Source organism: Lynx canadensis, chromosome D1 (genome assembly GCF_007474595.2).
Source record: "Lynx canadensis isolate LIC74 chromosome D1, mLynCan4.pri.v2, whole genome shotgun sequence".
Classification (NCBI taxonomy): domain Eukaryota; kingdom Metazoa; phylum Chordata; class Mammalia; order Carnivora; family Felidae; genus Lynx; species Lynx canadensis.
In genome coordinates this window covers 115044960-115071346 of record NC_044312.2, presented here as the reverse complement: position 1 = coordinate 115071346, position 26387 = coordinate 115044960, and the positions used below count along the sequence as shown (strand labels likewise).

General features: G+C 49.6%; 1 protein-coding gene and 2 long non-coding RNA genes across 3 annotated transcripts; 2 read left to right on the top strand and 1 right to left on the bottom strand.

Annotated features, from left to right (window-relative positions):
- Positions 1-5635: 5635 nt before the first annotated feature.
- Positions 5636-6759, bottom strand: LOC115525097 (interferon-induced transmembrane protein 1-like). The gene is made up of 2 exons (XM_030332067.1): positions 6500-6759; positions 5636-5997 (listed from the first exon to the last, which is right to left on the bottom strand). The coding sequence occupies exons 1-2, from the start codon at positions 6680-6682 to the stop codon at positions 5803-5805; spliced, it is 378 nt and encodes a 125-aa protein (XP_030187927.1). The 5' UTR covers positions 6683-6759; the 3' UTR covers positions 5636-5802.
- On the top strand, positions 6684-8412 carry LOC115525099. The gene is made up of 3 exons (XR_003972297.1): positions 6684-6780; positions 8140-8142; positions 8401-8412. It is a non-coding gene; the product is annotated as an uncharacterized LOC115525099 (long non-coding RNA).
- A 14225-nt stretch (positions 8413-22637) lies between these two features.
- Positions 22638-24845, top strand: LOC115525098. The gene is made up of 2 exons (XR_003972296.1): positions 22638-22907; positions 24307-24845. It is a non-coding gene; the product is annotated as an uncharacterized LOC115525098 (long non-coding RNA).
- The last annotated feature ends 1542 nt before the right edge of the window (positions 24846-26387 follow it).

The window sequence follows — 26387 nt, the reverse complement described above, 5'->3', positions numbered from 1 at the left end:
GAAGAAAGGCAGGAAAGAAGGAAGGAAGGAAGGCAGGAAGGTAGGAAGGAAGGCAGGAAAGAAGGAAGGCAGGAAGGGAGGAAGGAAGGCAGGAAGGGAGGAAGGAAGGCAGGAAGGGAGGAAGGAAGGCAGGCAGGAAGGCAGGAAGGGAGGGAGGAAGGCAGGCAGGCAGGAAGGGAGGAAGGCAGGAAGGGAGGAAGGAAGGCAGGAAGGGAGGAAGGAAGGCAGGCAGGGAGGAAGGAAGGCAGGAAGGGAAGAAGGAAGGCAGGAAGGGAGGAAGGAAGGCAGGGAGGGAGGAAGGAAGGCAGGAAGGGAGGAAGGCAGGAAGGGAGGAAGGAAGGCAGGAAGGAAGGCAGGAAGGGAGGAAGGAAGGGAGGAAGGAAGGCAGGCAGGGAGGAAGGAAGGCAGGAAGGGAAGAAGGAAGGCAGGAAGGGAGGAAGGAAGGCAGGAAGGGAGGGAGGCAGGCAGGCAGGGAGGGAGGAAGGCAGGCAGGGAGGAAGGAAGGCAGGAAGGGAGGAAGGAAGGCAGGAAGGGAGGAAGGAAGGCAGGAAGGGAGGAAGGAAGGCAGGAAGGGAGGGAGGAAGGCAGGCAGGGAGGGAGGAAGGCAGGCAGGGAGGAAGGAAGGCAGGAAGGGAGGAAGGAAGGCAGGAAGGGAGGAAGGAAGGCAGGAAGGGAGGAAGGAAGGCAGGCAGGAAGGGAGGAAGGCAGGAAGGGAGGGAGGAAGGCCGGAAGGGAGGAAGGAAGGCAGGAAGGGAGGGAGGAAGGCAGGAAGGGAGGGAGGAAGGCAGGAAGGGAGGGAGGAAGGCAGGCAGGGAGGGAGGAAGGCAGGAAGGGAGGGAGGAAGGCAGGAAGGGAGGAAGGAAGGCAGGAAGGGAGGAAGGAAGGCAGGAAGGGAGGAAGGAAGGCAGGAAGGGAGGAAGGAAGGGAGGAAGGAAGGGAGGAAGGAAGGCAGGCAGGGAGGAAGGAAGGCAGGAAGGGAAGAAGGAAGGGAGGAAGGAAGGCAGGAAGGGAGGGAGGCAGGCAGGCAGGGAGGGAGGAAGGCAGGCAGGGAGGAAGGAAGGCAGGAAGGCAGGAAGGGAGGAAGGAAGGCAGGAAGGGAGGAAGGAAGGCAGGAAGGGAGGAAGGAAGGCAGGCAGGAAGGGAGGAAGGCAGGAAGGGAGGGAGGAAGGCAGGAAGGGAGGAAGGAAGGCAGGAAGGGAGGAAGGAAGGCAGGCAGGAAGGGAGGAAGGCAGGAAGGGAGGCAGGCAGGAAGGGAGGAAGGCAGGAAGGGAGGAAGGAAGGCAGGAAGGGAGGAAGGAAGGCAGGAAGGGAGGAAGGAAGGCAGGAAGGGAGGAAGGAAGGCAGGAAGGGAGGAAGGAAGGCAGGAAGGGAGGAAGGAAGGCAGGAAGGGAGGAAGGAAGGCAGGCAGGAAGGGAGGAAGGCAGGAAGGGAGGGAGGAAGGCAGGAAGGGAGGAAGGAAGGCAGGAAGGGAGGAAGGAAGGCAGGCAGGGAGGGAGGAAGGGAGGAAGGGAGGCAGGCAGGAAGGGAGGAAGGCAGGAAGGGAGGAAGGAAGGCAGGAAGGGAGGAAGGAAGGCAGGAAGGGAGGAAGGAAGGCAGGAAGGGAGGAAGGAAGGCAGGAAGGGAGGAAGGAAGGCAGGAAGGGAGGAAGGAAGGGAGGAAGGAAGGGAGGAAGGAAGGCAGGCAGGGAGGAAGGAAGGCAGGAAGGGAGGAAGGAAGGCAGGAAGGGAGGGAGGCAGGCAGGCAGGGAGGGAGGAAGGCAGGCAGGGAGGAAGGAAGGCAGGAAGGCAGGAAGGGAGGAAGGAAGGCAGGAAGGGAGGAAGGAAGGCAGGCAGGAAGGGAGGAAGGCAGGAAGGGAGGCAGGCAGGAAGGGAGGAAGGCAGGAAGGGAGGAAGGAAGGCAGGAAGGGAGGAAGGAAGGCAGGAAGGGAGAAAGGAAGGCAGGAAGGGAGGAAGGAAGGCAGGAAGGGAGGAAGGAAGGCAGGAAGGGAGGAAGGAAGGCAGGCAGGCAGGAAGAGAGGAAGGCAGGAAGGGAGGAAGGAAGGCAGGAAGGGAGGAAGGAAGGCAGGCAGGAAGGGAGGAAGGCAGGAAGGGAGGAAGGCAGGAAGGGAGGAAGGAAGGGAGGAAGAAAGGTAGGAAGGGAGGAAGGAAGAAAGGCAGGAAAGAAGGAAGGAAGGTAGGAAGGAAGGCAGGAAAGAAGGAAGGCAGGAAGGGAGGAAGGAAGGCAGGAAGGGAGGAAGGAAGGCAGGCAGGCAGGGAGGAAGGCAGGCAGGGAGGGAGGAAGGAAGGCAGGCAGGCAGGAAGGGAGGAAGGCAGGAAGGGAGGAAGGCAGAAAGGGAGGAAGGCAGGAAGGGAGGAAGGAAGGCAGGAAGGGAGGAAGGAAGGCAGGCAGGCAGGAAGGGAGGAAGGAAAGCAGGAAGGGAGGAAGGCAGGCAGGCAGGAAGGGAGGAAGGCAGGAAGGGAGGAAGGAAGGCAGGAAGGGAGGAAGGCAGGCAGGCAGGAAGGGAGGAAGGCAGGAAGGGAGGAAGGCAGGCAGGAAGGGAGGAAGGAAGGCAGGAAGGGAGGAAGGAAGGCAGGAAGGGAGGAAGGAAGGCAGGAAGGGAGGAAGGCAGGAAGGGAGGAAGGAAGGCAGGAAGGGAGGAAGGAAGGCAGGAAGGGAGGAAGGCAGGAAGGGAGGAAGGAAAAAAACCCATCAAGGGCTTACCTTCATTCCCCCACACCAGACCCAAGCCTTCCGGAAGGTGCCGGAGTCCAGCCCCAGCAGGTCCAGGGGTTCCCGAAGGATGAACGGCATCGGCGAGAATAACAAATGGACACGACAGCAGTGTGTCCGACCGGCCGCCTTACTGTGGCAAGCCTGGCGTTATATTTGTTAACGATTTCCTTGTAGCGTGCGTCACCTACGCTTCTCGGCTTTACCTAACTCTAAAAACGTTCCTTTGTGTAATCGCCCATCAAGGAACCTCATGGTTATTTTCTTGTAACGTTCCCTCCTGGCCTTTGCTTATCGAGTAATTTCTTCATATTATTTTCATTATGTATCTACGTTTATTTATAGTCTATAAAGCATTTGCTTTGCTATTTTCGTGAAAGGTCATCTAGCTCTCAACACCTCGAGTGGAACGTTTACAGGGACATGACTTCTTAATTGTTCCTTTGAACTGTTTGCGGTAGAAGGAACAAAAGTATTCGCTTTGGTCTGGGGTGCCTGGAGGGAGCCAAGAGGGCTGGGAACCCACGCCTTATGCGCTCCCAGAGAGACAACGTATACCTGGGAACTAATGAACCATTCTGTACCTTAACCCACCGGGTCCAGTTACCATCTGGAATGCCTCCTGGGGGCCAAGTGGGCCTAGGGGTTGGAGCAACTCGTAGCCATAGAGACATTGCTTTGTTGCCGGAGTGGGGCTTTCGAACCCGTGTGCCCCCCTCCCTGGCTGGGAAACATATGGGGCTATCCTTCCTTTAGGTAGGGGACGGGCAGGCGGGGGTGGCACCGGCTGGATATAAGGTTTCTTTTTTGTCCTGGGGGTCATCCCCAGAAAATATCCCCGAGTTTGCCCCCATGGGTTTCTTTTGAATCGTCAGTGCCAATTGGACCATGGGGATGGCCATGATGAGTAAGAGGAGGGATACCAGTAGCTTCCCATTCGGAGGGTCGCTGTGCGTTGCCCTTCCGCCGGCTGCCCGGGCTGTGCCATCAGGAAGGCTGGATGGATCGGCTCCCGGCATGGAAGGCCTCACTGTCCACATGCGTGGCTCCTCCACCAAGGGACCCAGGGGTTCGTGGCTGGGAGCTTCTGGGAGCACATCTGTCCTCCCTACCCTCATCCCCAGTCAGGACCGAACAGGGCATCTCAGGAGTCCTGCCAGTCTGTCTCCCTCCTGGGATCAGTCCACGCAAAGCCGGAAGAGAATATTCCCTCCCAAGTGCTCTTTGGAAAAACTTGGGATGCCTCCCACCTGCGCGGCCCCGCCCGTCTCCCTCGACCCCACCAGCTGGCCAGCCGACACCACCCCCCACTGCCCACCCCCACCCAAGCACCGCCTACCTCCAGGAGACCCAGGACGCCTTGGCCAGGTCGGTGCCAGAGCTGGAGGGGGGCTCTGAGGACCAGGGCTGTGCAGTGCTGGGCCCCTGCAAGCCCACGGTCAGTACCCAGGACCTTACTGCGTGATGCCTCGGCCCTCACCTGTGATTTGCAAAAGCTGGACATCAAGAGTGTTTGTCGGCTACAAGAGAGGGTCACCTGTCTAGCAGGACCGTAGACCCAGGTCACTGCAGCTCAGATGGGGTTATGCCCAATATGACCGTCCTTTTTGAGAGCTGCCTGATCTGGGAGTGTGAGACCCACGCAGCCCATCCGGCTGGGGAATGGGGGCCTGAAGCACGTGGCCGGCCCTTCCCCTGACCCCGGCTGGCCCCTGGGCCATCTGGGGCAAGCCCTTCCGGGACCCAGAGGGCCGGATCCACCAGCGTCCCCTCTCCACCCCCCACCTGCCTGGGGCCGTCCCACTGCCGCTCACAGCCCTGGGACCCCTGCGCGCTTCACGGCCCACCCAGGGCACCCCAACCAGAGTCCCGCCCAGGGACAGGGTGTGCACAGGTGGACACCGGGGGTGTGGACCTTGTGCGGGGACTGAACCGGGAACCCAGTGTGAAGAGCTGCAGACGTCAACGGGAGGGGAGCCGCAGGGCCTGACCTGGCCCCACTGCAGGAACCCAGGCGAGCCTGGCTGTCCCAGCGGGCGAAGCGCACGGAGACGAGGGGCTCCCTCCCTGACCGCCGCCTGTGGCCACCGGGACTCGCCAGTCAGCCTCTCCGGGGTGGCTGTGCAGGGCCTGGGGGCTTGGCCACCACAGTGCGACCCCACCCAGTCCCTCTGGGGCCTGGGACAGGAATGCCTGCCTGGGGCAAGCTCTTCCTGCAGGGCTGAGGATGGCCTCCGGGTCCCCAGGTGCAGCCTGGGCTCTGGCAAAAGCTCACACCAAGGCCTGAGGCCCCAGCGGCTGGGAGACCCTTCCTGGGGCACCGGGCAGTCGCTCCCCCTGCAGGGGCAGTCGCTCCCCCTGCAGGGCCGGTTCCGTTTGGGTTGAGGGAGTGAGTCCTTCCCCTCAGGCTTCCTGTCCATCGGGGCCTCCTCGCCAGGTCCGATGATTGGCTTCTGCAGTCAGCCCACGGTGGAGAGCTCTGTCCCCACCCCCAGCCCCAGAGGAGCAAAGACAGAGCTGGGGGGCTTGCCGAGTGCAGCGAAGTCTAGAACTCCCAGGAGGGGCTGGGAGCCCGCGGCTCCGTCCGCTGCGCCCACAGGTGCCAACCCCCACGGCCATCCCAGAGGGCCCGAGCTGCCCGTTCCCGTTCTCTCCAGCACCACCCTGCCACACACCTGGGGAGGGACCCTCACCCTCAGGCCCAAGGGTGCTCTGCACACGGGACCTCCTCGCGCCAGGGTCCCCTATCCTAGGACCCCGGTGCAGCTGTTGTTCCCAGCAGGAGGCCAGAAACCAGCACCAGCTGAGGACATGCCCTGCCCCAGCCAGAGCTGCACAGCTGGGCAAGGGGGGCGGTGGGCTCGGTCTCAGGGGCAGGCTGGCGACTCCCGGCAGGGCCCCCCACCCAGGGGACGTCACCGCACCGTCACACACAAGGGTACTTTATTGCGTTCAGTTGTGGTCAGGGAAGTCTGCTCAAGCACAGGGTACAGGGGTGGGTGCTGAGGGACGGGCCCAACACAACAGCCCAGGAAGCATGGGAAGCACAGCCACAATCGATGCTGGAGGACTGGTGTCTCCTGCCATGAGCAGCTAGTGGTGGCCTCTGCTATTCTGCATAACCCTTAAAATGATATTGTAGGCCGTCAAGTAGGCAATCACCAGAAGAACAATGAATCCAATGGTCAGAAGGATGCCCAGGACCAGGGCCCAGATGTTCAGGCACTTGGCGGTGGAGGCATAGGTCTGGGCCCCGATCAGGTCACCCACCATCTTCCGGTCCCTAGACTGGGGAGAGAAGATGGAGAGGGGGATCAGGGGCGGGTCCTGGCGAGAGCCAGGCCGGTCCCCGTCCACAGCAGCCTCCACATGCCCTTCGCCCCGGTCGGGGACCCACCCCCCTTTCCCAGAGCCTGAGCGGGACAGCGGCCCTTGGGTCCCGTCCCTCCTGGGGCCTGCAGCTCCTTCTTCAGACTCTCCGCCTCTCCTGGAGACCCCAGGGCGCCCCCTCCCTCTGCGTAGGTCCAGTCACTGGCCTCTCCCACTGAGAGGCGGCTTCCGGTGAGTTCCTTTGTTCTTTCTGGGAGAGCCCTGGAGCCACATCTCAGTCTGAGGGATGTCCTTGGGAACTGGGGACAAAGGCCACTCCTGGCCGTCCCCGGCCCCTCCTGCAGCCTCACTGCTACCACGCATGGACTCCCCATCCCCCCCCCCCATGCCCTCGGGGCAGGCGGACCTCCGCAGGCTCACCTGCACTTTCTGGGAGAACCCCCCCAACACACACACCCACCTTCACGGAGTAGGCAAAGGCCACGAAGCCCAGGCAGCACCAGTTCATGAAGATTGTGTTGAACAGGGACCAGACGATGTGGTCGGGCACGGACGTCTCAGTCTGGATGTTGATCACGGTGGTGGCCATGGGAGCTGAGCTCTGGGGCCCCTCCAGGATGTCCACCTTATTGTCCTTTAACATCTCCAGCTTTGGAATGAGCAGCCGTCCCAGGTGAACAAGTGTTGGGAAATGAGTTTCTGATGCAGAGAGGGAGCAGGTGTGATCTGGACCCTGATAGGGTGCTTAGGGCCCCTCCTTCTCCAGGGTACATTTAATTTCTCAGAAGTTTCTCTTTCCTGTTTTGCATGTGGGTGAAACTGGCGGGCACTAAGGAAGTCGGCCAGCCCCTGAATGTCAGTTTCCACCAGAGCATGGTGGGACGAAGGGCTGTGTTTACCTCGTCTTTACTTTCTGTTACTATAATTTATGTAACTCGTATTCTATATTACTTTATTAAAATTTTTTTGAATGTTTTTATTTATTTTTGAAGGAAAGAGAGACAGAGCATGAGTGGGGGAGGGGCAGAGAGCGAGGGAGACAGAATCCGAAGCAGGCTCCAGGCTCCGAGCTGTCAGCCCAGAGCCTGTCTCAGGGCTCGAACTCACAGACTTCGAGATCAAGACCTGAGCCAAAGTCGGACGCTTAACCGACTGAGCCACGCAGGCGCCCCTTGTATTTTTATTCATGCAAAATGCATAACAGAACTTGCTGCTTTCCCCATTTTACGGTATCATTTAGTGGCTTCTTGTACACTCTTGATGTGCAAACATTACTCACAGTTAATCACAGAACATTTTTGTAACACAGAAACCAAATCCCATATGGATCATTCAGTCCTTCCTGATTTCCTCCTCTCCCAGCTCCTGGCATTCAGTGATCTCTTTGGCATCTCTCTTGATTTTCCTCGTCTGGAGTGTCACGTGTATGGCTTTGTGTAATGTGTGGTCCTCTGAATGCCTTCTTCCACTTCAAATATTGTTTTGAAGCTGAATTTTGTTTTAGCATCTGTCACTACCTCTTTGCTTTTGATGGCCAAGTAATACTCTGTCATATGGATATACCACATTTTGCATCCAGTAGTAACTTGCTGGACATTTAAACTGTCTCCGCTATTTGGCTACTATTAATAATGAGTGTTTCATTCACTCAGTGCCCAGTGGTGGATTCTGTTTCATTATCTGAAGAACTCTGCCATAGTGTTTTCCCTCCTGGCTGCACGGTTCTATCTCACAGCTGCGGGTGCAAGAATTCCCATCGGTGCACGTCCCTGACAAGGCTGTCGGCTTCCCAGTGCTCAGCCCCAGTGTCCAGGACGCCCGTGCTTGCTGTGGGGGAGGCATCCCGCCCCCCGCGCCGCCCCCGTGACCAGGTCTCAGGTTTTTAGGAGGCTGCCCCCCGCCTGTGACCTTTCTTTTCCCGCGTAGGTGGGAAGGAGCAGCAGGGCTTGGAGGGGTATTTCCCTTCTCCACGTTGGTTGGGCTCTTCCTGAGGCCAGGTCTTTGCTAAGGAGGACAGAATACTCTGGGCGTATTTTAAAATGTTCATGTTCTCTTCCCCGCCAGAAGCATCAGGGGCTTTTCTGTACTCTTCACTCTGAGAAGGTGGTTTTCTCAGCCCCCTGGAGCTGTAGGAGTTTTACTCCCTCGACTTGGTCCTCAGTCCCCCCGGGAGTCAGTACCTTGGGGGTTCTGGTAAGTGAGCCCCTCTTCTCACCTGTGCCTCCAGTTTGGGGGCTGTGGCTGCGATTTCTGAAACAGCCAAGGCGAGATCTTGGTTTCCAGTTTCTGCATCTTATTTCCTGTTGTGAAGCCCAGAGTGAAAACCTCAAGAAAACCTCCAGGGTCTTTTCGTCACCACAGACCACACGTCTGTTTGTGTTGGATTTTTAAACTTCAGTTACTGCCCTTTTCAGCTACTGATTTTTCATATTTTTAAAAAATAATTTATACCTTTTCATTGGTGTTCTCTGTTTTGTATAATGTTGCCTCGCACCTTTCTTCACCTCCTTAAGCATCTTTCCTTTAGCTCTGTGATATTTGTAAGGGCTGTTTTGAGTCTTTTCCTGTTAAAGCCAACATTTGATTCTGTCACACGCAATCCCTGCTACCTACTCTCTCTCTGGGGTATGGGCCATATTTTCACGTTTCTTGGCTCACCTCCTCAGTGTCTGTTGGAACCAGTACAGTTCAGACAGTATGTGGTGGTAGCCCTGGGTACCAGCCCCCACCTTCCAGGACTGCTATTTGCTTGTTTAATGTTTAGTGTCTGTTTGTGGCTTGCTCCTCTTCCTCAGCTAGATTTTGAGCCTGTTCCCTGGAGCTGCAGGTGGGAACAAAGGTCGGCTTCTATCCGAGGGACCCCCTCCCCCACCAGCCATCTAGGAGCTGAGTGCTCAGTGGAGGGAAAGCGGCTTCCTCTCCTGGCATGGAGAGCCTCTATCTCATGACCCAAAGCAAGGACAATCGGGGGCTCATGTTCTCAGTGCTTCAAGCCCCAGGAAGAGCCTCTGTTCCGTAATTGGGAGCTGGGCCGAAGAAGGGAGCCCCAGTCTCCCACTTGACCCAACTGGGGCTCAGCCTCAGGCAGCTGGGCCGGATAAGAGGCCATGAAGTCCTCCTCCTCCTCCTCCCTCCGGCTGAGTGCCAGGTAAAGAGCCCTGTGCCTGGCTGCCCCAGAAAAGTCTGCTCCTTAGGACCTGGTGGGGAGAGGGAAGGAGAGGGAGGGCGTACTCTTGGTTGCTATGGCACAGGTTTACCTTTCTGTCTACATTTTCATAGATGTTCTCGAATAGATCTTTGTTCACTTGCTGCCTATCTTTAGGGCCGTTGCCAGAGGTTTTACGTGGTTATTTTGAACAATTACCGGCGCTTTCCCCGGCGAGTATGCCAGCTCCTGGTGCCATGCTGGAGCCTTTCCCCCGGGAGTTTATCAGAGGCATTTCTCTGTGGTCTGGTGGCCGCCCTGAGCTGCGGCTGCAGACTCCTGGGCCCCGTGAAGGGAGGGCCGCCCTGCGGGGGTGGGGGGGGGGCATGCTTCCTCTCCCCGGATTCTGAGACAGAGGCTGAGGCCGCCCTGACCCTTCCCTGCGGCGTACCTGGGGTTCTTCGTCCTCAGGTTAGATTTCAGAATCTGGTGAGAATTTCCACCCGGTAGGTGGGGCTCTCTAGGAATCATGGACCTTGTTCTGGAAATCATCAGCTTTTTCTGTCCAGTGGTTACAGCTGCCTGTGAACATCTCAGAGATTTCCGAAATGGTTGGTTTGCATGAAAATGGTGGAAACTGGCCCAGGCCGATGAAAGCCTTACAGACGCCATCTGCCACCTTCCTGCCTCCGGACTCCCCGTCACAGCCAGTGGCTCCTACCGGTACTGGGTCTGCTAGTCCCGGGGAAGGGGTTGCAGTGGGTGGGTGGCTTACGTTCTCCTGGAGTCAGACAATGCTGCCCAGCCTTCCTGAGATGCAGCTCCAGGGACAGACCTCCTCTGCAACGTGGCCAGGTGGATGCCGGGCTGTGGACACTCCGGACCCCCTGAGCACGAAGCGCAGCCTCGGGGCAGACATGGAGGGTGACAGAGGCATTTCCTGTTGCGGCCTGGGGTCTTCCTTGTGCTCATTCACCCGTGAGTCATTCCCATTCACTTCTTTAATATTTTCCCATGTTAGCTTAGCATCTCTCTCGGGACATCCTTTTCCATAGGGATTATAAATTTTAATCACACACACACACACACACACACACACACACAATATTTCTCACCTCAGGCTGACGTTGAAGTCCTGCATGAGCAGGAAGTGAAAACCAGGGAAGGCTTATGAATTGCTAGAGAATTGAAGGTGTGTCTCCCCCAGCCCCCAAACCCTTCGGCAAACACTGGGAGATTTATTGGTTGCAGGCATTTAATCTTTGTGCACACATTAGCTCACCACTAAAGTAACTGCACAGAAACTCAGTGTCTACACTCAGCACAGAAACAAAGGCCTTCCCAATCAGTGCAAGAACATCTCTAAACAAACAGCAACTGTGACATCGACGAGAGTGTGGGCCGCAAAGCCTGCTGGGCAGACGGCCTGATATCCAGGGCTGCCACATTATGTTATTGAAAATGTCTGCTTTTAGGGGCATCTGGGGGGCTCAGTCAGCTGAGCCTCCTCCGACTTCAGCTCAGGTCATGATCTCACGGTCATGGGTTCGAGCCCTGCGTTGGGCTCCCTGCTGTCAGCATCGACCTGCTTCAGATCCTCTGTACCCCTCTCTGTCCCTCCCCTGCTTGTGCTCTCTCTCTCTGTCTCTCAAAACTAAATAAACATAAAACAAACCCCAAACGTCCTGTTTTCAAACTGAAATTGTCAGATATTCAAAGAAGCATGAATACGCGGCCTACATGCTGAGGGAAGCATTCAGCAGAAGCTGTCTCTGAGGGGCCCTGAGACGATGTCTCTGAGACATTGGGTAACTCAACAAAGATTTAAAATATCAAGATGCAGTGCCTGGGTGGCTCGGTTGGTTGAGCATCCAGTTTTGGCTCAGGTCACGATACCACGGTTCGTGAGTTTGAGCCCCACGTTGGGCTCTCTGCTGACAGCTCAGAGCCTGCTTCAGATTCTGTGTCTCCCTCTCTCTCTCTGCCCCTCCCCCACTCGCTCTGTATCTCTCTCCCTTAAAACTAAACGCTAAAAATTTTTTTAATGAATAAAATATGACTGAGAAACCCCAAAGAACTCTTGTCTAATAAGTTAAAGGGAAATATGAGAATAGTGTTTTACTAAACAGAGACTATGTAAAGAGAAAACATTTTTTTTATATGAAATTTATTGACAAATTGGTTTCCATACAACACCCAGTGCTCATCCCAAAAGGTGCCCTCCTCAATACCCATCACCCACCCTCCCCTCCCTCCCACCCCCCATCAACCCTCAGTTTGTTCTCAGTTTTTTAACAGTCTCTTATGCTTTGGCTCTCTCCCACTCTAACGTCCTTTTTTTTTTTTTTTTTTTTTTTTTCTTCCCCTCCACCATGGGTTCCTGTTAAGTTTCTCAAGAGAGAAAACATTTTTAAAAAACCCAAATGGAAATTCTGACATTGGAAAGTGCTGTAAGTGACATGAAAAGTCAGCCGGTGGGGGTGAGAGCGCATTGGACCCATAAGGAGAAAGAATGAATGAGCACGAAGGCAGGTAGTTGGGATTATCCTGCCTGAAGCACAGGAAGAGAAATAATAAAGACAGATGAATTGGTCCTCAGAGGCTGTGGGACAGAATCTTCGGTACAACATGGGCATGAAGGGATCCCAAGGCAGAGGCAAGAGAAAGCACAGAGCAAGCATTTGAAGAAAGGATGGCTCAAAACTTACATAATTTGATGAAAGAAATCCACATTAGTCCACATGTCCAAGAAGCTACACAAATTCAAAGAATGACCCCAAAGAGACTCACACCCTAGACACATCAAAAGTCAAAGGCAAACTTAAATTCTCATCCTAATAAAAAATGGCATCTCATTGTGATGTTTACTTGTGTTACCATGTGACTTAATGGGCTCAACATCTTCTCGTGTGCTCACTGGCACTTGTCCGTTCTCCCTGGAGAAGGGTCTATTCCAAGCCTTTGCCACTTTGAAAGGGGTCATTTGTCTTTTTCCTGCTGAGTTGTACTCCATGTCCCTTTGAGTCAGTTTGTAGATTGTGTGTTCGTGGGACTCCATTTTATCTAGATTATCCACCTTGTTGGTGAACAACTGTTCATAGCATTCCCATAATTCCTTTATTTCTGGAGACCGGTTGTAATGTCCCTACTTGCATGTCTGGTTTTAGAAATCTGAGCCTTTTTCTCCTTCGTGCATCTAGCTGAAGGTTTGTCAATTTTGTTGATCTTTTCAACGATCCACTTTGGGTTTTGTTGGCTTTCTTTCTTTCTTTCTTTCTTTCTTTCTTTCTTTCTTTCTTCTTTTTAATATTTATTTATTTTGGAGAGAGAGACAGAGCACAAGTGGGGCAGGGGCAGAGAGAGAGGGAGACACAGAATCTGAAGCAGACTCCAGGCTCTGAGCTGTCAGCACAGAGCCTGACGCGGGGCTTGAACCCACGAACCATGAGATCATGACCAGAGCCAAATTCGGATGCTCAACCAACTGAGCTGCCCGGGTGCCCTGGTTTTGTTGATTTTCTTTATGCCTGCTCTAACCTTTACCATTTCCTTCCTTCTGCCAGCTTTCCTTTTCTTTTGCTCTTTTACCCCCTACTTTCTTAAGGTGAAAGGCCATGTATAGATCTGACATCCTTCTCCTCTGGAAGTAGTAGTCTCTGCCTAGAGGAGTTCCCCCCAGAAGTTGCTCGTCCTGCCTCCCAAAATGTCTGTACATTTGGGTTTCATTTTCATGCATCTCAAAGTACTTTCTAGTCTATCTTGTGATTTATTACCCCGGATATGTTGTCTAACTTACACATTTGTGAATTTCCCTATTTATCTTCTGCTATAGAATTGTAATTATATTTCATTGTGGTCAGATAATATATTTTGTACAATTTCAATCCTTTTGCATCTATGGAGAATTGTTTTATGACCCAATGTGTTCCAGCTGGAGAATATTTCGTGTGCCCATAAGAACAATGTGTTTTCTTATGTTAAGTCTAGTAGGTGTGTACTTGTGAGAGGCTAGCCCAACAGTATCAGAATGGTCCCCCCATACGCCAAAACTTCTGATTCAAATGTTGAATGTGATGAGTCCACACATCCACCAAGAGGCTGGGCCAAGGTGTATCTCTCCCATAATGATGAATTATGGGGAGAATGGGGTGGTCCCCAGCAGGTCCAAAAATGGTTTGATAGAGCAGAGCAAGGAGGCTGCTCGAGATGTTTGCGGTGGCTTAGGGATTGGGTGGGGCATGACTTGGCACATATGTTTTTCTAACCCTTTCCACCATTCTGTCTTTTGATTGAGCATTTACCCATTTACATTTAATATGATCACTAAGGTAAGTGTGACTTGAAATTGCCAGTTTTTCTATGTGTACTATGTCTTATTTTCTTTTTTTAAAACGTTTTATTTTATTTTTTTGGAGAGACAGAGATTGACAGAGCATGAACAGGGGAGGGGCAGAGAGAGAAGGGGACACAGAATCCGAAGCAGGCTCCAGGCTCTGAGCTGTCAGCACAGAGCCTGATGTGGAGCTTGAACCCATGAATGTGAAATCATGACCTGAGATGAAGTCAGATGCTCAACAGACTGAGCCACCCAGGCGTCCCTGTGTCTTATTTTCTTTCTTTTTTTTTTTTTTAATTTTTTTTTTCAACGTTTATTTATTTTTGGGACAGAGAGAGACAGAGCATGAACGGGGGAGGGGCAGAGAGAGAGGGAGACACAGAATCGGAAACAGGCTCCAGGCTCTGAGCCATCCGCCCAGAGCCCCACGCGGGGCTCGAACTCACGGACCGCGAGATCGTGACCTGGCTGAAGTCGGACGCTTAACCGACTGCGCCACCCAGGCGCCCCTTATTTTCTATTTTTCTTATTACTCAGTAATAGCCTTATTTGTTAATTTTTTTAAACATTTATTTATTTTTGAGAGACAAAGAGAGACAGAGCATGAGCAGGGGAGGGGCAGAGAGAGAGGGAGACACAGAATCCGAAGCAGGCTCCAGGCTCCGAGCTGTCAGCACAGAGCCCAACGTGGGGCTCAAACCCGTCAGTCATGAGATCATGACCTGAGCCGAAGTCGGACACTTAACCGACTGAGCAACCTAAGCGCCCCAGTAATAGCCTTATTTGTATAAAATAGATCATTTGTCTTTTAATTTCCTTTCCCCCACACTTTTTTTTTTACTATATTTTTTGCAAGTTACTTTCTTAGTGGTTGCTGTGGGGATTAATATTAGCATTTTAATTTATAATAAACTGGCTTGAAATAATCCCACTTAATTTCAATAATATCCAAAACTTTTACCCCCCTCCACCTGCATTCAGTCCTCCACCTTTTGTGACATTTTCATCACACACATGATATCTTTATTCATTGCATATAATGTTATCTGATATAAACACCAGATTTATCATGTTTCTTTTCTCTTCTTTTTTCTTTTTTTTAAAATTTACATCCAAATTAGTTAGCACATAGTGCAACAATGATTTCAGGAGTAGATTCCTTAGTGCCCCTTACCCATTTAGCCCATCCCCCCTCCTACAACTCCTTCAGTAACCCTCAGTTTGTTCTCCATATTTATGAGTCTCTTCTGTTTTGTCCCCCTCCCTGTTTTGATATTCTTTTTGTTTCCCTTCCCTCATGTTCATCGGTTTTGTCTCTTAAAGTCCTCATATGAGTGAAGTCATATGATTTTTGTCTTTCTCTAATTTCACTTAGCATAATACCCTCCAGTTCCATCCACGTAGTTGCCAGTGGCAAGATTTCATTCTTTTTGATTGCCGAGTAATACTCCATTGTCTATATATACCACACCTTCTTTATCCATTCATCTGTCGATGGACATTTGGGCTCTTTCCATACTTTGGCTATTGTCGATAGTGCTGCTGTAAACATGGGGGTGCCTGTATCCCTTCGAAACAGCACACCTGCGTCCCTTGGATAAATGCCTAGTAGTGCAATTGCTGGGTCATAGGGTAGTTCTATTTTTAGTTTTTTGAGGAACCTCCATACTGTTTTCTAGAGTGGCTGCACCAGTTTGCATTCCCACCAACAATGCAAAAGAGATCCTCTTTCTCCGCATCCTTGTCAACATCTGTTGTTGCCTGAGTTGTTAATGTTAGCCATTCTGACAGGTGTGAGGTGGTATATCATTGTGGTTTTGATTTGTATTTCCCTGATGATGAGTGATGTTGAGCATGTTTTCATATGTCGGCTGGCCATCTGGATGTCTTCTTTGGAGAAGTGTCTATTCATGTCTTTTGCCCATTTCTTCACTGGATTATTTGTTTTTTGGGTGTTGAGTTTGATAAGTTCTTTATAGATTTTGGATAGTAACCCTTTATCTGATATGTCATTTGCAAATATCTTCTCCCATTCTGTTGGTTACCTTTTTGTTTTGCTGATTGTTTCCTTGGCTGTGCAGAAGCTTTTTATTTTGATGAGGTCTCAGTAGTTCACTTTTGCTTTTGTTTCCCTTGCCTCCGGAGACGTGTTGAGTAAGAAGTTGCTGTGGCCAAGATCAAAGAGGTTTTTGCCTGCTTTCTCCCCTAGAATTTTGATGGCTTCCTGTCTTACATTGAGGTCTTTCATCCATTTTGAGTTTATTTTTGTGTATGGTGTAAGAAAGTGGTCCAGGTTCATTCTTCTGAATGTCGCTGTCCAGTTTTCCCAGCACCACTTGCTGAACAGACCGTCTTTATTCCACCGGATATTCTTTCCTGCTTTGTCAAAGATTAGTTGGCCATATGTTTCTGGGTTCTGTATTGTGTTCCATTGACCTGAGTGTCTGTTCTTGTGCCAGTACCATACTGTCTTGATGATTACAGTGATGCCTCCTGGTTTGGTTTTCTTTTTCAAGATTGCTTTGGCTATTCGGGGTCTTTTCTGGTTCCATACAAATTTTAAGATTGTTTGTTCTAGCTGTGTGAAGAATGCTGGTGTTATTTTGATAGGGATTGCATTGAATATGTGGATTTCTTTGGGTGGTATTGACATTTTAACAATATTTGTTCTTCCTATCCAGGAGCATGGAATCTTTTTCCATTTTTTTGTGTCTTCTTCAATTTCTTTCATAAGCTTTCTACAGTTTTCAGTGTATAGATTTTTCACCTCTTTGGTTAGATTTATTCCTAGGTATTTTATGGTTTTTGGTGCAAATGTAAATGGGGTCGATTCCTTGATTTCTCTTTCTGTCGCTTCATTGTTGGTGTATAGGAATGCAACAGGTTTCTGTGCATTGATTTTATATCCTGCAACTTTGCTGAACTCATTAATCAATTCTAGCAGTTTTCTGGCGGAATCTTTTGGGTTTTTCATATAGAGTATAATGTTATCTGCGAAGAGTGAAAGTTTGACCTCCTCCTGGACGATTTGGATACCTTTTATTTCTTTGTGTTGTCTGATTGCAGCGTCTAAGACTTCCAATACTATGTTGCATAACAGTGGTGAGAGTGGACATCCCTGTCTTGTTCCTGACCTCAGGGGGAAAGTCTTCAGTTTTTCCCCATTGAGGATGATATTAGCGTTGGGTCTTTCATATATGGTTTTTATGATCTCGAGGTATGCTCCTTCTATCCCTACTTTCTTAGGGTTTTTATAAAGAAAGGATGCTGTATTTTGTCAAATGCTTTCTCTGCATCTATTGAGAAGATCATGAGGTTTTTGTCTTTTCTTTTATTGATGTGATGAATCACGTTAATTGTTTTGTGGATATTGAACCATCCCTGCATTCCAAGGTATATATCCCACTTGGTTGTGGTGAATAATTTTTTTTAATGTATTGTTGGAACCGGTTGGCTAATATCTTGTTGAGGATTTTGCATCCATGTTCATTCAGGGAAATTGGTCTATAGTTCTCCTTTTTAGTGGGGTCTCTGTCTGGTTTTGGGATCAAGGTAATGCTGGCTTCATAGAAAGAGTTTGGAAGTTTTCCTTCCGTTTCTATTTTTTGGAACACCTTCAAGAGAATGGGTGTTAACTCTTCCTTAAATATTTGGTAGAATTCCCCTGGAAAGCCATCTGGCCCTGGGCTCTTGTTTTTTTGGCAGATTTTTGATGACTAATTTGATTTCCTTACTGGTTATGGGTCTGTTCAAATTTTCTATTTCTTTCTGTTTCAGTTTTGGTAGTGTATATGTTTCTAGGAATTGTCCATTTCTTCCAGATTGCCCATTTTATTGGCATATAATTGCTCATAATATTCCCTTATTATTGTTTTTATTTCTGCTGTGTTGGTTGTGATCTCTCTTCTTTCATTCTTGATTTTATTTATTTGGGTCCTTTCCTTTTTCTTTTTGATCAAACTGGCTAGTGGTTTATCAATTTTGTTAATTCTTTCAAAGAACCAGCTTCTGGTTTCATTGATCTGTTCTACTGTTTTTTTGGTTTCGATAGCATTAATTTCGGCTCTAATCTTTATTATTTCCTGTTTTCTGCTGCTTTTGGGTTTTATTTGCTGTTCTTTTTCCAGCTCCTTAAGGTGTAAGGTTAGGTTGTGTATCTGAGATCTTTCTTCCTTCTTTAGAAAGGCTTGGATTGCTATATACTTTCCTCTTATGACCGCCTTTGCTGTGTCCCAGAGGTTATCATGTTTCTTAATGAAAGTGCCTTTTAAATCAGAAAAAAAAAATTATAAACAAAAATACATTTATACCGTTTTTTTACATTTCCAAATATAGTTACTTCTATGGATGCCTATACTTCTTCCTGTGAATTTGAGTTAGTGTCTACTGTTCTTTAATTTCAGCCTAAAGAACTCCTTTTAGTATTTTTGTAGGCCAGTTCTGCTAGCCTAGAATTCTTTCTGGTTTTGTTTATCTGGAAATGTCTGAATTTTCCTTCACTTGTGTGGCTACTTTGGCTGGACATAGAATTCTTGATTGACTGTGATGCATCATGCCACTGCCTGCTGGTACCTGTTGTTTGGGTGGGACATCACTTCTGGTCTTCCTGGGGATCCTTATACAGGATGGGTTACTTCTTTCTTGGGGCTTTCAAAATTCTCTGATTTTTCTCTCAGGAGTTGATTGTGTTGTGTCCAGGCCAGATTTCTTTGCACTTACCCTTTGTGGGCTTGTTGCACTTATTGGATATGTTTTTTTTACCACATTTGGTAAGTGTTCAGTCCTTACTTGTACCTCTCTTCTATCACTCCTCTCCTTAGGGGATACCCTTATGCATGTGTTAGTATGCTTTATGAAGCCCTCCTCCTTCTTCTCCTCCTCCCCATCTCCCTCCTCCTCCTCCTTCCCCCCATCCTCCCCTCTTCCTCTTTCTCCTTCTCCTCCCTATCTCCCTCCTCCCCCTCCTCCTTCTACTCCTCCTCTTCCTTCTTCTCCTCCTCCTCCTCCCCATCTCTCTCCTCCTTCTTCTCCTCCTCCCACTCCTCCTCCTCCCCCTCCTCCTCCCTCCTCCTCCTTCTTCCCTTCCTCCCTCTCCTCCTTCTTCCCCTCCTCCCTCTCCTCCTCCTCCCCCTCCCCTCCTCCTGCCCTGTCCTCCTCTTCCTCCCTTCTTCCCCTCCTCCTTCTTCCCCCCTCCTCCTCCCTCCTCCCCTTTTTCTTCTCCTTCTCCTTCTCTTCTCCTTCTCCTTTTCCTTCTCTCTCTCCTTCCCTCCTTCCTGTTTCTCAGGCTGGATAATCTCCATTGACTTACTTTCAAGTTCACTGACTCTTTGTCTACTGCCTCTATTATGCTGCTGACCTCTTCTGTGAAATTTTCATTTTGGAGGATACTTTTCCACTCCATAATTTCTATTTGTTTCTTTTTTGATGACTTGTATCTCTTTACTGATATTTTCTATTTGGTGAGAGTTCCTGCCCATACTTTACTTTGTTTGATATGGTTTCTTGTAGTTCTTTAAACAGATTTCAGATAGCTGATTTATAGTCTTTTTTTTAGTAATTACAATATGTGGAGTTCCTCAGAGACAGTTTCTTTCTTTTTTAAAATATTTTCTTTTAATTTTTTAAGTGTTTATTTTGAGAGAGAGACAGAGAGTGAGCAGTGGAGGGACAGAGAGAGGAGACACAGAGTCCAAAGCAGACTCCAGGCTCTGAGCTGTCAGCACAGAGCCCAACCCAGGGCTCGAACCCACAAACCGGGAGATCATGACTTGAGCCGAAGTCAGATGTTTAACCAACTGAGCTACAGAGGTGCCCCTAAATATTTTTTTAATGTTTATTTATTTTTGGGAGAGAGAGATAGCATGAGCAGGGGATGGGCAGAGAGATGGGGAGGCACAGAATCTGAAGCAGGCTCCAGGCTCTGAGCTGTCATCACAGAGCCTGATGTGGGGCTCAAACCCACAAACTGTGATATCATGACCTTATAGCCAAAGTCAGATGGTTAACTAACTGAGCCACCCAGGCACCCCGCTCAGAGACAGTTTCTATTGATTACTTTTTTCCCCTGTGTATCAGCCATAGTTTCTTGTTTATTTGCATTTATCGTGATGCTTTGGTTGAAAACTGGATTTTATTATTTCTTTTTCACAAAAATTGGACTTTTAAACTAATATAATGTGGTAACTTCGGAAACCAGATTCACCCCTTCCCCAGGGGGGCTATCTCCCCCTTTTTGTTGTTATTATTGCTGTTGGTACTATTGTCTGAAGCAATTCTGTTAAGTCTATTTGCTTTGTCCTCTACGACCACAGATGTCCCTGATGAAATCTGTGGTGAGGTAATGTTTGGACAGAGATTTCTCACACTTCTGGAGCCAGTAGGGCCCCTGTCTTTGTCAGGGGCCCTGGGAGCATGCTGGGGCCTGCCTGGCTCCACCTTCACTTCCTCCTTGAACACAGGTGAGAGTGCGGAACCCTGCCAGGTCTTTCTTGAACATGAACATAACCCTACCCATGTTCCTGGCTTCTAAAATCCTTGGAATATGTTGGAGATTTTGTTGATTTCTTTCTGTTTTTTTTTTCAACGTTTATTTATTTTTGGGACAGAGAGAGACAGAGCGTGAATGGGCGAGGGGCAGAGAGAGAGGGAGACACAGAATCGGAAACAGGCTCCAGGCTCCGAGCCATCAGCCCAGAGCCCGACGCGGGGCTCGAACTCACGGACCGCGAGATCGTGACCTGGCTGAAGTCGGATGCTTAACCGACTGCGCCAGCCAGGCGCCCCTCTTTCTGTTTTTTTTCCCCATTGAGGTGAAATTCACATAACATACAATAACCTTTGAAAGTGAACAATCTAGCAGCATTTAGTGTATTCACAATGTTGTGTAACCACCTCCTCTCTCTAGTTTCAAAACTTTTCATCAACTCCAGAAAAACATCTTATACCCATTAAGTATTCAGTATCCACTCCCCTTTTCTCCCATCCCCTGATAACCACTAACCTGCTAGAAAGGTCTCCATGGAGTTGCCTGTTCCAGAGACAGCACGTAAAAGAAATCATACAATATGCAACCTTTTGTGTCGAGCATCATGTTTTTGAGGTCCATCCAAGTTGTAGTACGTGTCAGGATTTGTCCCTTTTTATGCTGAATAATGTTCCAGTGGGTATATGTATCATGATTTGTTTATCCCTTCATCTGTTGTTGGGCATTTGGGTTGTTGTCTCCACCTTTAGGATAATGCTGCCATTGTCACGGGTGTATAAGCTTCCTCTTGGGTAATTACCTAGGGCTGGAACTGCTGGGTCACATGGTGACTCTATGTTAGGGTTAATGGCAGGGGTACCACTTTACATTCCCACCCACAGGGCATGAAAGTTCTTGTTCTTTCACATCCTCATCAACACATGCTATTTTCAGTTTTACTGGTAAAAGTCATCCTAATGGGTATGAGGTGGTATCTCATTGTAGTTTTGATTTGCATTTCCTTAGTGAGCAGTGATGCTGAATATCTTTTCATGTGCTTGCTGGTCATTTGTTTATCTTCTGGGGAGAAGTGTTGGTTCAAGTTCTTTGCCCACTTTAGAATTGTTGGAAGTTTTCAAAAGATCTCCTATAGACATCTCGTCCCCCAGCTTCTCCTCTGAAGCTCTCTGGTTACCTTACTGTCTGCCCCCTAATACTCTGTGCTGCCTCAAGCAGCCATGATGTTAAACAATTGATTGCTCCTGAAGTTTTTAAACAAACATCCAGGGAGAAAATGTGTTCACACTGTGCAAACTCTGAGTTAGGCCAGAAGAGAAGACCACTGTGACTAGTGTATCCCAGGGCGTCATCACAGTGCTCAAATAGTGCCAAGTCTCTGGAAAGAAACTCCAGACTTCTTTCCAGGTGCTATGGTCACCTGGGAGGTTTGGGGGCTGTTGGATTTTGTGAAACTGGGCAAAGGCAACCTCACTAACCTGGCCAGCAGGGGGAGCTCTCGCCACCACCCCCACTCTGGGCGGCCCTTGGCATTCCCAGAGGAAGAAGGGCACCTTGCTTGTGGTTTTGACATAACTAGCTGTCCTAGATTGCAATTCTCTGCTATTTTGCTGGTAAAATAACTGCTAGTTTTATTTTTAGGGTCAGCAGTTTTAAGTTACCAAAGGGTTGGTAGGAGTGGTTGATGGGATTATGGAGAGTTTAAACACCACAAAGTTCACTGTTCTTATCTTATCTGCTAGTTTTATTTTTAGGGTCAGCAGTTTTAAGTTACCAAAGGGTTGGTAGGAGTGGTTGATGGGATTATGGAGAGTTTAAACACCACAAAGTTCACTGTTCTTATCTTCTTATCTTAAAAGATTCAGATTTTCTTTTATTTTTGTTTATTTATTTATTTTGAGAGGGAGAGGGAGAGTGCACTAGCATGGGAGGGGCAGAGAGAGAGGGAGAGAGAATCCCAAGCAGGCTCTGCCCTGTCAGCACAGAGCTCGATGTGGGGGCTTGAACCCACAAACTGTGAGATTGTGGCCTGAGCTGAAGTTGGACACCTAACCGACTGAGCCTCCCAGGTGCCCCAGATTCAGTTTTTTTCTTGATTAAATCATACCCAGATAGTGCAAACATTTTGCTAATTTCCAGAGTCCTAAAAAGTTTTATTCTTACAAGTTTTGCTTTTGCTCCTTCTTTTACGGCAGAGAGGATTTGGAGTGGAAAGTGTGTTTTACTTAAGCCTTCTAGCTGAAAGCACCCTCTATACGTTTGTAACCGTGTCCACCTTCAAATAACAGGTACTACTTCACTGATGGTGCAGGGAACTCATACGATGTGTTCCTAACTCCTCCCTCCCATCCCTCAAAACATTGCCGTCATTCATTTTGCCTTGTTTATGCAATAATAACCAACTATTGTCACCATGGTCACCATAACCTAGGAGCTACTCTTGGTTTTAAGTTTATTCATTTATTTTGAGAGAGAGCGTGCATGTGAGCAGGGGAAGGGTAGAGAGACGGGGAGAGAGAGAATCCCAAGCAGGCCCTACACCATCAGCACGGAGCCCCATGCGGGGCTCGAATTCACGAGCTGCAAGATCAAGAGCAGAGCCGAAACCAAGAGTCAGATGCTCAACCGACTGAGCCACCAGACGCCCCCCGCAACAGTAGCTACTCTCAATTTTCATTCAACTAAGAACAAGAATTAATGTTTTATTTTACCTTTGTTTATTCCTTCTCTGAGGTACTTTCTTCATGGAGATTAAAGTTTCTAACCTATATAGTTTTATTTCTGCCTGAAAATTTTCTTTTAACGTTTCTTACAGGGTCTGCTAACAAATTCCTTGTTTTTGTTTGAGAAAATACATTTCACCTTCACTTTCGGGGAATAATTTCACTATATGTGGAATACTCCAGGTAAACGGATTTTTTTTTCTTCTTTCAATGTTGTCTTTTCTATAGATAAGGTGTATTGGTTGTTTATCTGGCTGCTTTCAATACCTTTGCACTTTGAATATGATATGTCTTGGGCTGGGGTTTTTTTTTTTCCCATCCTGAAATATCCCCTTGTAATGCTTCTCCCCTTAAAGTCTATGTTGTCCAGTATTAGTATAATTTTTTTATTTTATTTTTTACATTTATTTATTTTTGAGAGGCAGAGAGAGACAGAGTACAAGTGGGGGAGGGACAGAGAGGGAGACACAGAGTCCGAAGTAGGCTCCAGGCTCCGAGCTGGCAGCACAGAGCCCGACATGGGGCTCGAACCCACGAGCCGAGAGATCTTGACCTGAGCCCAAGTCGGACGCTCAACTGACTGAGCCACCCAGGTGCCCCTCGACTTTTAAATGGAGTACTCCCTCAATTTACATTTAATATAATTATTATTATTTTGGGTTATGTTCCTTATGGTCTGCCTTTTCACATTATGTGTATCGTTTCATTTTAGCTTGTATTTTTAAATATGATTTTAGCTATTGCAAAATAATGCCCCTTAACAAAAGCCTCAGTAGCGCAGGAAGACACATTCACTTCTGGTGTACCACACCGTAGGTCAGTAGTCATGGCTTTGCCTTAGGGTTGGTGCCGGCCGGGGGCAAGCCGCCTTCCTAAAGCATGTTTGTGGCCACAGCAGAGTTGCAAGAGGGCAAACCCCATACATAAACACTTTCAAAACACTGCTCACTTCACATCTTTTGATTTTTCATTGGCCAAAGCGTGCCCTGTAGCCAGGCCTAATGTCCGGGACAGAGCACCCAACTAGGTACCCCAGGCCATGAGGTTCGGGCCAGCTGGTTGGCAGCTCACTCGAGCCCCAAGGGTCCTCTGGCCTTTCTGTCCCACGGTCCTGCCATCGCCATGTCTGGCAATTATGGAATGAACGCCACTTTGTTGTATAAACCCTTGTCGGCGTTTTCTCTCCCCAGAGTGGACTCCCATCAGGAAGGCCACCAGCCGAGGACTGAGGGGCACGTGGTCAGGCCTCTGTCCATGTGCTTCTGCCAGATGTGTCCTTGGGCCCCTGGTGGACCCTGAGCACCGACCGGGGTCCTGCGTGACGCGCTGCCTGCTCCTTGCTGGAGGCTCTCTGCTAATGTCACTTGCCACCTACCAGTGCAACCTCCAGGTCTACTTGGACAGGGTCAAGTCCACTCTGTCCCTCCTGTTTACTGAAGCTTAGTGGAGAATCAGTCAAAAATAACATCATGGGGGCTAAAGAGAAGGGTTTTCTAAAGACAAAGAATTGTATTATGCGACAGTTTGGACTTTGGCTTATGAGCTGGTTTCAGTCATTTTTTTCCTTTTTCCCATCCTTCAGCCCTGGCTAGTGCATAGATCGGCTAATCCTACACCAACGGAAAAGCCACATGGTGAGAAGAGTTTCTGAGGTGTTTCCAGGTAGGAAGGCTGCTCTGGCCCACAGGACAACGTCTGAGGAGTGGCCATGTTAAGGGAGCAGTTTCCTACACAGCGCAGCGTGGGGCCACACTTAAGCCCCCCACTGGGGCTGGGGCAGGAGCGGCTGGGAGACCCTTCAAGCCTCAGACGGCACCGACATGGGCCTGAGAAAGGCCCCGGGGACAAGCATGGGAACGATCTGGGCACCAGAGCAACTCCCAGGCCCCGCTCTCATCCCTGCCCTCACACCTGCAGCGCCCAGCCCTGTGTGCCCAGGCCGCGGGCCACGGGACGGCACTTGTGGGCGTGGGGAGTCTGTGTCAGCAGCAGCGAGCAGACCGCACGTAGCGCGGAAAGGGCTCAGGCGGTGTTTGTGGACACAGTGGCTCCGGCCGGAGCTGAGAGAAACGAGGGTCCACACGGGAACTGATCCAACTGTGAAGGGCTGAAGGAGCTTCAGCCTCCCTCCTGACGGGACCTGGACCCAATGTGAAGAAGGACCCACAGGAGCCATGACCCACGGGCGTCGAGCAGTCACTAGGAGAGGGAATAGCTGGGCTTCCTCACATTTCCATCCACGAGGAGAGCACAGGCGTGTTTCACCTACATTTTCTCAGCGTGTGGAAGAGGCCTTGGACTGCTAAGATCTGAGGTGTTTCCCATTTTGTTTGGGCCTCGACACGAAGCTGGCTCCTACATTCTCTCCTCTGTGCTCCAGATGAGCTGATGTAATTGAACCCGTGGAAGCATTTTAATCCTGCGTACCGTGTGGCCTTAGCATGAGGCGGCTCTACCCCCCGAGTTCCCAGAGCCGCCAGCTGGAAGCTCGCTCTGGTTCCTGGGTGGAGGTGAAGATCTCAGACTGCCACTGGGCACAGGGCGGGCTCCCGGAGCCCCAGCTTCCCCAAGCACCAATGAGTGGGAAGGAGAAAAATAGCGAAATCTCACAGAGAGTCTGTTTTTGCCGATTCTGCTGGTACGCCTCCTCCCATGTTCACCTGCATTTTGGATAATTAGCCTGTAGGTAGAGACACTTAGCTGTATGCTTAACCAAAGTTAAAATTTTAAACGTAAATAAGGTACACTTTATGTTATATACACTTTACCACAATAAAAAAATTCAGTTGACTTTGGCAGTTTATTCATTGATTCAGTGGGGCGATAGATTTTGGAGTTCCTAACAATTTTCCCGCGTGATTTAATTTTAACAACAACTGTGTTTCACAATTGGGACAAAAAAAATCCCTTGATATTTAACAGTCAGCTCTTACAAGTTGGTAGGAGCTAAATGCAACACACTTCGCTACAGGACATTCATCAGACCATGGAAGACTCATATTCAGGGACCAACACATTGACATCTTTGTGCTTGCCCCTAGATCCCGGGCGGGAGCAGAAGGATGGGTGTCCGGCATCGGTGGGTAGATGACATGGGGTAGTGTAAACTGTTTGATCTGGAATGTTGCGCTCCATCCTCTAATGCATCGGTGCTGGGCCCACTCAGAGCTCTGACTTGGCAGGTCTTGTACAACCCTGGTCACGTGGGCAACTCTGCCGCCAGGTGACCTGGTGGCCCATGTCCCCACCTGGCTGGCCCCACCACGCGATGGCTCTTACCCAGAAGGCCACTGATCCAGTGCAAGGATGAGCCAATCACCGTTTACGTCTATTCCCTTTCCTGGCCTGAGAAGCGGAAGCAGCCTGTTGGGACGGCCTGAGGGCCCACTGAGAGTTTTGATTTGGGTCAAGACCCCTTTAGAACTTGGCTTCCGTGTGCCCTCATGCAGTAACATTCTGCCAGTTTGTCATCTGTCATTCTTTTTGTCATTTTTTTTGTCCTTCTTAGCCCCCATTTTGTTGCTTTTACGTGTTTTGGCTGGTGTTTACACTGACATGCACAAGTCTTAGCTGCTCAGTTTTTTTTTTAATTTTCAAATGTTTTTATTCACTTTTGAGAGAGCAAGAGAGAGAGAGACGAAGCACAAGTGGGCTAGAGGCAGA